Source organism: Mastomys coucha, unplaced genomic scaffold, assembly GCF_008632895.1.
Source record: "Mastomys coucha isolate ucsf_1 unplaced genomic scaffold, UCSF_Mcou_1 pScaffold3, whole genome shotgun sequence".
NCBI lineage: Eukaryota > Metazoa > Chordata > Mammalia > Rodentia > Muridae > Mastomys > Mastomys coucha.
Window position 1 is genome coordinate 62,535,044 of NW_022196909.1, and position 9,881 is coordinate 62,544,924.

Here is a 9,881-nt window from a genome sequence, read left to right on the forward strand (position 1 = left end):
GGCAGATCAGGGCATCAGCAAGGCCGCCTGTCAGGGTGAGTGAGCTATGTGTGTGTCTGCTGGACTCCAAGTGAAGCCGAGTCCTCTCCAGAGTGTGTGTGTGTGTGTGTGTGTGTGTGTAGGGGTGGATGGACAGACACAAGGCGATCATCTCAGACTCTGGCCAAGGGTACAGAGGACCAGGTGGCGGAGTGGAGGAGCTAAGGTTGGGGAGAGGTGTTAGAAGCCAAGGAGAGAGCAGAAGAGGTCAGCAGGCCTCCCGTGCCACAGCCACAGCCACGGGAAAGTCCTGGCAGGACTTAAGTTTGCTACTTCTCTTCCTGTGCCCAACCCCATCCCCGCCAGTCCAGTCAGCTTCGCAAGCACCGACTGGCATGGGAGATGAGGCCCTGGTGGGTGCCCCGGGGAGCAGTATTCGAAGGTGATGTCACCCATGGGTAGAACTCACCTTAGGACCTTGGGCCACTTCTTCCTTCTCTCCTCACTACCCAGGATCCCCCTGAATGGATGGAACCATCTTGTTTTACCCCAGAGCCACCTGCACTATGTCACTGCAGGCACATGCACCTTAGTGCAAACAGGTGACCTACCCTGGAGTTTCAGGCTGCACATATGCTTGTTCAGGTGACATGATAGCTTAGCTGGGCACCATGCATGGGGCAGCACACAGCCACAATGACGGAGCCCAAGGGAATGAGCTGTAATGCTCTCCCAGCTGGAACAGAGCGCCCTGACAGAAAATTCCCATCACCAATCTGAGCTGCAAACCCAGGGCCTGTCATTCAACACTCAGAAGCCTGGCATTCATGGTGCCAGCAGGGAGAGGAGGAGCCCAGGGTCACCTGTGCCTGGCTGGCCTGCTGCTCCTGCCTTTGGCAAGTTGTCTGGCTCCAAGGCCCTCTCCTTTCTCACCTTGGTGACACACACAGGGCCCAGTAAATAGAGGACTTTAATATTTCTGTGCTGGTCAAACGGAACACAGGTGGGGATACATGGGGGAAGGTGGGGGCCCCTTGCCTCTCAGGAGGGTAGGTTGTGTGGGGTAGGGATAGAGGGTTGGTGGTGAATGCGGGGTTCTCCTGGGAAATATCTAAGAAGTCTTTCTCAGGGAAGGGGCCCGGTCAGGGTGTTCTGGGCATCCCTTATACCCAGTCCACGGCCTTGGGTTGTGGGTCTCCCATAGGGGGTCTGTGGAATCTCATTGTCTCCAGCTCTTCTGCTAGAATCCACATTCCCGGCACGATGGGGACTTGGTCCTATGGCAGCATCTGAAGAGCGCCCCCCCACCCCAGAAAGCAGCCCAGGGTTGGGGGCAGGATTCTGCCCTCTCCTGTCTCCGTAGGCCAGGTAAGAGCAGAGGGGAAGTGGGTAGGACCCCTGGACCCTTGGAGGGGGGAAGAGGGAAGGAGGGGGTCTCGCCACCAACAGACACTGTAAACTTTGGTTTAACACAATAACTTAAGTGAAGGAGGGAGGCTTCCAGCCTGGGGCCAGGGGGGAGGGTGCGGGGGAGGGCAGGGTGCTCGGGAGGGAGGCGGCAAAAGAAAAAGCCAACAAAAAGTTTTGGTTTTTGCTTCTGGCATAAGAAAGGTCTTTGGTCATCCATTTAACTGGGGAGGGTTGGGCAGGAAGAGGTGGGGGGAAGGGGACCCCATTTTGGGGACCCGTAGGCTGGGGGGCGAGGGTGGATCCAGCCTGGCTTTCTCCATGCTGTGATGCTCAGGGCAGAGGCCATCTAGCACACAGCTCTGAAGGCGCCTAGCATGGGGTCCCTCAGTGCTTCCTAGAGTAGGGGTGCTGCAGGAGTGCCCAGCAAACAGGGTGGGGTGGAGGCCTGCTTAGTCTGGGGGATCCTGTCTCAGGTGGGAGAGGGGAAGGGCAGGGCACAACTTTCTCCACCCCAGCAGCTGAGGGGCTGGTCTGCAGGTGTCCGCCCACCCCCACCCCCCAGCCTGCTTGCCCCGTTGAGCGGGAAGCTGGGGCTGGAGAACTAATTTTCACAGTTGGGAAAAGAAGATGAGGGGAGATGAACCAGGAAGGGTCCTCTGGCCAGACCGGGCAGAGGGGATGAAGGTAGGGTTGTGGGGGTGGCTCAGCCCCGCCTGCGGGTCTCCCCTTGTGCTAAGGGGCCTTGGAGGGGAGCGCTGGTGGGGAAGGAGAGCCCTGCTGCTGGTGGCTGGGAATACAGGGAGGGGCTGAGGGGGTCTGGGCCCTCCATGTCCTCTACGGGTCCCAGTCCAAGGGTTCTGTGTTCTCTGCGGGGGCAGGGATGGGCCTGCCCCCAGGCGTCTGTCAGTCAGGTGGCATGGGAGCTACTGGCCCGGATCTCCCCTGTCCGAGTCCCCGAAGTGCCTTGCGGTTGGAGGGGCTGTAGAGTGGGGGTGTGGGGGCCGGGGTCCATTGGGCAGCAGGGTCTTGCCCTGCCCTGCCTGCCCACCCAGCCCTTAGGACATGTCCTCTCCTCCCAGGTCCTCTTCCAGGTCCCTGTCTTCTGGAGGCCCCACAGTGCTGGGGTTGGGGGCGCCCAGGGGAGGCCCCAGCCGTCGATCTTCCTCTGCCTCTGCAGGCTCCTCTTTGACTTGTATCTGGTGGCTGGACAAAAAGGGTGATGTGGGTGTGGGGCCGCCAGGGCCTCCCCTTACTCCCACAAATTGATCCAGAAGCCCAGGGCCCTGCTAAGATCCCACCTCCTCTCTCATGGCTCTGGGGGGAGGGAGGGGGGTGGAGAGAGGCAGATGTGGGAAGTGAGGAGGAAGAGAGTCTAGAAAGTTGGAGGACATAGAGAGAATTGTGGGGAGGCCCACAGTTGTCCTATGAAGGTGGGAGAGATAGCTCGCCCTTTCCACAGAGATGTTGTGGGATGGATGAGCTGAAGGGCTTGTATGTGCTCACCTGTACTGAGGAGGGGAGAGGCGAGGGGGGCTGCTGCTCCCATTGCTGGGTAGTGGTTCCCCAGGGGCGCCCATGTCATCCTGGCTGAGGGGCAGAAGGCTGCTGGCTGAGCCAGGGTTCAACATGCCCGGGCTGCTGAGGAGAGGGAAGCTGCTCTCTGCCAGGGCAGCCTGGAGAACACAGGGCGGTGTTATCAGTGGTTGGAGACCCTTTGCGGTTGTCAGGGCCCTCATGCAGGGGGCAGACCAACCTAGCTTAGTAACACCTCCCCTCCACTGCTCCACCCCCAACACACACCAGCAAGAATTCTCCACCCCACCACCCAGGTTTCCTAGCAATGCCCACCCCCCAACTCCCACCTGGGGACAGGGGACCCCAGGCTGAGGGGCCAAGGGATGGGACTCTGTTCCAGTCTGCATGTGCTATGCCCACCCTTTCCCGGCCTCAGGCTTGAAATCAGAGGTGCACACTGGTAAGGAGTGGGGTGTGACCTTTACCCTCCTCCCACCAATGCCCCTCCTCTGGGGGAGGAGGCTAGGCAAAGTCTGGGGCAGAGCAGAGGGAACAGTGGGATCAGTCACCTGGTAGCTGGCGTTAAGTGCCCCATAACTGAGGCCCGAGATCATGTTCTTCACCAGAGTGGGGCTTCTACGGGAGAGAAGGCAATCTCAACTGACACATCCACAGGTGACCTTCGCCTGACTCAGAGCCAGGATGAGAAGATGCACTTCACTCTGCCACTGCTCAGGGAACCTGTAGCTGGATCCTTTTTATCCTCTCTGCTCTGTTTTCAAAGCACACAAGCCTGCAGGAACCTCCAACCTTAGAGTGATCTGGGGCTGAGAGCTGGGAAGCAGAACTCCCAGAATTTCCCTTTCTAATCACCACCCCCAGGGACACACCTTTAATCCCAGCACTCAGGAAGTAGAGGCAGGCAGATCTCCTGAGTTCAAGGCCAGCCTGGTCTACAGCATGAGTTTCATGACAGCCAGGTCTACACAGAGAGACCCTGTCTCGTAAAACAAAACAAAATGGAGAACCTCTGATCCTCCAGCTTCTGTCTCCCAAGCACTGGGTTACAGGACATGTGCCACCATGCCTGTTTTCTGAAGCTTGGCAAACAAAGCCTGATCTATAGCTTAGGTTACACTAAGCCTGCTTTCTGGAACTCTTGAACTGAGGGCAGGCGAGCCATGTGATCAGACCTGTTCCCAGAAGGCTCCCGAAGCCAGCGGTCCTGGGGAAGCCAAGGCTTGGGGTTCGCCTCCCCACGCCCCCCACCACAGAACCTCTCAGAGGTTGCACAGTAGGGGAGAACAGAAGAGAAATAGGGTCCAGGTTGGTAATGAGAGAATCCTCCCAAGTACAGAGGCTGGAATGTGGGCACATGGTAGGGCATTTCACAATCTCACCCTGCCCTGCCCCTGCTGCTGTGTGAGTGCACAGGAAGCCTGTTGCTTGGGGAGAAGAGACATTGGGTGATAAAGGTCTCCCCTAAGCCAGGAGCCCAGGGCCAGTGTATGTAGGCAAGAAAGTAGGTGCTGGCGAGATAAGGAAAGGTTCTGACCTACTGTGTGCAGAAAGAGAGCATAAACCTGATGTGAGGCCTGGTCCTGGACCCAGATCTGCCACCAACCTGCTTTCCCGCTGGCTTCCCGCCAGCCCCTGGCCCTCTCCACTCAACTTGTCCACTGTGAAATAAAGACTCGGAGTCCAGGATTCTTATCCTATGGCAGGAAGAGTTTAGGATGGCAGCTGTCACCTCAGCCTATATGCCAGCTCTAGCCATGATTACTGTGGGTGTCATCTCTCTGGTACCCTGTCCCCTGTGATTCCTTCTCTTAGTCAGAAGTGAGAATGGAGGATAGCAGTGCCCATCTTGGTATTACCAGTTACGTCCATGCAGCCTGCCAAGCACACTGGTCTCCTCCACCCTTGATACCCACATCCCCTTCTCAGGGGAGGCATCTAGAAGCGAGGGTGTCCCCGAGAAGCAGGAGCTGAGCTGGCTCAGGGCAGGCTGGGACTGCTCACTCAGCTAGGGTCCACATACCCTGTCATCTTTGGCGGTCTCCGTTTCTGGTATTCCCGCTCATCCACAGTCCACACGGCCCCCTTGACGTTCTCCACACGGACGAAACACTTGTGCAGGCTGAGGTTATGGCGCACAGCATTCTGGGGATGCAATGAATGGGATTCCCCTCCGTTCCAGTGAACATACATAGAGAATCTTCCCATGGTCCCACATCTCGTCTCAGGGAACCAACCACGTTCCCGGCACAGGGATATCAAGAGGGGAAGTTCTCAATGTCTGTCTCAGAAAGGGTTGTCTCAGATAGGGTGTGGTGGTACATGCCTTCAATCCGAGCACTCGGGGGCAGAGGCTAACCTGGTCTATACAGGGGATTCAGGCCAGCCTGGACTACATAGAGGTCCGGTCCAAACAAAATGACATTAAATTGTTACTTTCTCCATCTTCATTGACCAAACACACTGGCAGAAATCATCCCTGACTTCTGATTTTAAGATTGCACAGAGCCGGGCAGTGGTGGCGCACACTTTTAATCCTAGCACTTGGGAGGCAGAGGCAGGCGGATTTCTGAGTTCGAGGCCAGCCTGGTCAACAGAGTGAGTTCCAGGACAGCCAGGGCTACACAGAGAAACCCTGTCTCAGAAAAAAGAAAAAAAAGATTGCACAGAGACCTAGTGGTTTAGAAAGGCTGGGACACTGTACCTCAGGCACATAGGAGTATTGCGCGTAACTTTGGCAACTAGTTCACGGCCCTCACTATCATTACTGAACCCCTAGGAGTCTGGGGGCTGAGGCTTTGAGCTGTGGCTCTGGACAGATGGCTTCCTGGGAGCACAGGTATCCAGTGGAGCCTAAAAGATACACCTGGAAACCAATTGCTGACTTGAAAAGACAGCCCAAACCCACAGCGACGAGACAAGAAGACAAGAAAGAGGGTAAGACATCTTGTCACTACCTCCTCCTGGAAAGAGAACTTCAGAAATTGAGGTCACCTGGTTGGTAGGACGCATGGGCGGGGGTTGCTGGGCCCAATTCCCCCTGGAAGCCTGGGTGAGGGCGCTGATCCACCCATCTCCCATCCCCAGGTCCCTTGGTCCCACCTCCATATCTCCGATCTCAGTTTTTCTGTCTCTCACCAGCAGCCCCAGCCCTGTCCCCATTACACGTCCCCCACCAGTCTCCTCCAATCCGCCCATCCCTGGCTCCTCTTTACATTTCTAAACGGGGAAGAAAGCGGGCAGGGCGGGCAGTGGGTGCCCCTGGAGATCCTCTCTCCCTCTCTCCCATCCAACTCTTGCCTCTTGCAACTGGCCCGATTTCATTACCAATTTTAATTTGCCTCTAATTAAATCCTGTGTATTTTTCCGACTCGCTTGCTAATCCACGAGGGAGGCGGGCGGCTGGAGTGGAATCTCACGGAGCGATAATTACAAAGGGCCTAATCACGCCGGGGCTCCTGCCTCGGAATAAATTTGCCCGCATTACGGGGCTCCTATCCTCCGCTTTGCAAATGAGAATGACCCCAATTTCCGAGGGTGGCCTCGCCGGGGCTTTTTTCCCTCGTTTCGAAGCCTGATTCGTGACGAGAGACTAATTCGTTACGCTGAAACATTAACGGCAATTTAAGGGGTCTGGCGGGGGCTGCGTAAACAAAAGGATGGGCCCACAACACAGGCCCTAGGAGGGGACGGACATGGGAGGGCTGCTGAGGACCGTCGACTTGGCAGATGGTAGCTCTGTCCCTAAGAAATGGCAGCTGGCTCGGCACACGCCCACTCCCAAGCCTGGATGCCCGAGGTCTAAAGCAGCCAGCATGGTCTATGGATGCGGACCAGGAGAGGTGGGGGTGGGGATCAAGAAACCCAAGTGATGTAGAGAGAGAGAGAGAGAGAGAGATGTGACTCGGAGAAGGTGCAAAATAGATGGGACAGAAACAGAGGGAAGAAACCACAGGCTACTCTTTCCCCAGTAGCATGAAATGAAGTTGGCTGGCTGAAAACTCTCAAAGTCCGTGTGGATCTCAAACCAAGATAGTCTGATCTGACAGGGCAGTGTGGCATCCCTGGGTGGTGCGGGTAGCAACACGCCACACTGTATCGGGACCAGATTTGGGTTGTGTGAGGGATGAAACAGAGACCAAGGCGAGGCTCTCCGCATGGCTACTGCGAAGCTATGAAAGCTGCCTGGACCAGCTCTCCACCGTATTCAACTTTAGGTGATGGGACTATATCATCTGTAAAGTCTGCCATCTGACCGGGCCGAGACGTTGGAAGCTGGACCAGGTGGCTCCTAAAACGCAATGCTAGCTCAAAAGGAGGGCAGGGCTGTGGTTGCCAGGAAGTGACATCATTCATAGCCAATCAGAGTGGCTGCCCCAGCTACATAGTCTCTTTAAGCTTTGGGAGGTTGGCCTAGGAAAGGGAAGATGCCGTGATACGCCCCTCTGGTAGACTTTTGTACATTACTAAAGTAAAAAAGGCTGGGCAGCTGTAGATCCCACCCAGTGCTTGGCGGTGCCCTGGCCCGAAGGAGGACGGCTGAGAGGCCGGCACACTGCAGGAGGCGGTCTGTTTGGCTGCAGTTTTTTCACTGGCCAGCAGGGGGACCCGAGAGCCAGGGATACAATTAGGGTTCTGAGAGAGAGAGAGAGAGAGAGAGAGAGACACGCCCTCTCCTGTAGCTAGACTTCCTGAAAAGGCCAATACTCCACCCCCACTTCCTCCTCCTCGTCCAACTCCGCCTTAATTTAGATACCACTTTCCCATCTTGCTGCATAGTGCAAGACACACACATGGTGCACACGCATACGCTATCTCGACCATTAGAATGGTTTAGTGTCACAGCCTGCATCTCTGGCCCATTTTCCTAGGGCCTTGCATTCCTCTGGTCTCCAAGGAAAATGCTTATGGCTGAAAGTGTTAAATGACTAATTGAATAGAGACAATTATCTCCCAGCCGCTGGTGAGCTGGGTGGTGTATGTATCCATTTGTGTCCCTGGGAGTGGTCTATGGGCCTCAGTCTATCCATGTACTGGGGAAAGTATACACCTTCGACCTCCTCCTGAACTTGATTAGTTATAGAATCTAGAACCATGAATTTACCCCAGGACCTGCCACTGAGCTGACCGGCAACCCTCCCGAGGCCCTGTCTCACGGGGCTGGATTTTTTGTACCATACAAGACAGAACTAATTTGTTCCCGTTAAAGAGACAGTGCAAGGCTGGTCAAGGTCATTGAAAAGAGGACACTGTGCATGCCTAGCACACACAGGGCTGGGTTCCACGGCCAGCAACTGCCTGACAGGGTGTGGTGATGGTCACTTGAAATCTTGGCACTTGGGGAGGTGGAGGCAAGGGTGACCGTTTGAACCCAGGGTTTTTAGACCATCTGAGACAACACAGCAAGTCCCAGATTTACAAAAAAAGCTAGCACACCGGAGCTCCAGCTGAGGGGATCAGGGTGAGGGCTGTTTGTGGCCCTGGTGGGCTATTTCTGCAGAACTGTCGAGGGGACCACGTGTTAGGTAGCCTTGGTCTCAGTAGGATGTGGTAGTTTAGAGAAGAAAGTCAGGATGAGGGAGACGGGGCAGGCCTTACCTTCCAGGTGGCTGTGTTTCTTCGGAAATAGGCGAACATCCTGGTGAACCAGTTATAGATCTCATTTAGAGTCAGCTGCCTATCTGGAGTTTCCAGAATGGCCTGCAGGAAGGGAAGGGCAAAGAGACCCTCACCCTGGATCTGAGGGCCTCCCAACCCCGTGTCTTCACCCTGGATCTGCGGGTCTCCCAACCCCGTGTCTCCACCCTGGATCTGTGGGTCTCCCAACCCCGTGTCTCCACCCTTCTATGCAGCCCGTCTCACTGTGAGGACAGGAGACCCACGGCTATATGTGTATACCAGATGGACAGATGCAGGAGTCTTTTAAGAGGCAGGTTGGGAGTCCCTGCTACGTTAATGAGCTAAGAGAGCTGAGGGTATTGGGAGCCCGGCCTCCAGAGGCTGCGCATGTGCACAAGGGACATGGGAGCCTCTTCGGGATTGGGGGTGAGGGGAGAAATGGCTTCACGTGCCCTATCCTGAGGATGCAGTATTGTTGAGGCAGTAGGGAATTTTCTTTATTTGGGCAGAGTGCACCCTGAGAGGAGAGTGTGAGAGAATGCACACCTGTAGGAAGTACCACAAAATAGCCACGTGTGTAAGCGCACGTCCTTGTGTTTATGAATAGCAAGTGTGAGCATTAATAACACGAGGACTGCGGGCAGGACAAGGGAAAGAAAGAAGGAGGCTAAGTGTACATATGCAGAAATGAGCGTCACACGGTGCATACGGACAATAAAAATGAACAGGAACGGACCCAGTGAGCTCAGGTAGACTAAGCTACAGCCTGCAGGAGGCAGACCAGATGAGAGGGGTCCAGGAGGGAGAGACCTTATGGTCAGGGGTCAGGAGGTCTGGGTGAGGCTAACTTGCCTTCCCATCCTTCTTGCCTTCTATGCTTACCTGGCGGATAAGGGAGGCATAGGTGAAGGGGGGCCTGACGTCAGCGTTCTTGTAGAACTCATGATTCTGGGCCAGCTCTGAGGGGAGACAGACAGAAGGTGAGGCAGCCAGATCGGAACCCACATCAGTGTCGGGGAGGGCAATCCTCCTGCGGCAGCCTCACCTGAGGAGATGGGGGAGCAGAATTTGTCATTGCTTCTCCTGCGTGCAGGACCCCCACTGTGCAAAGAGGCAGAGCCCAGACCAGGGGGACGCAGGGGTGTAACAGGGGCGGCAGCTGAAGTTGGGGGGTGCACGAGGCCATCTGGGAATGGGTCTGCGGAGACGGTCACCTTGGAGAATGAGGAGGAGCCAGGGACTGGGTTCAGCTGTGAGCAATGGGGTAGGTGCTGGACAAAGCACCCAGAGAGGCTGTTCCCTGAAGGCCAGGGCTGTGCTGTGGAAGGATGGGGGGGGGG

At 56.0% G+C, this 9,881-nt stretch overlaps 1 protein-coding gene across 1 annotated transcript in view; it reads right to left on the reverse strand.

Annotated features, from left to right (window-relative positions):
- Positions 1-1,608: 1,608 nt before the first annotated feature.
- The window catches only part of Foxp4 (forkhead box P4), a 55,131-nt gene continuing 46,858 nt past the window's right edge, over positions 1,609-9,881 (reverse strand). Inside the window, exons 10-16 of the mRNA XM_031347043.1 lie at positions 9,587-9,872; positions 9,424-9,500; positions 8,521-8,622; positions 4,946-5,067; positions 3,474-3,540; positions 2,893-3,062; positions 1,609-2,592 (exon numbers count right to left, since the gene is read on the reverse strand). Coding sequence (XP_031202903.1) covers positions 2,445-2,592; positions 2,893-3,062; positions 3,474-3,540; positions 4,946-5,067; positions 8,521-8,622; positions 9,424-9,500; positions 9,587-9,872 — 972 coding nt within the window. The 3' untranslated portion in view covers positions 1,609-2,444. The remainder of the gene's footprint in view (positions 2,593-2,892; positions 3,063-3,473; positions 3,541-4,945; positions 5,068-8,520; positions 8,623-9,423; positions 9,501-9,586; positions 9,873-9,881) is intronic.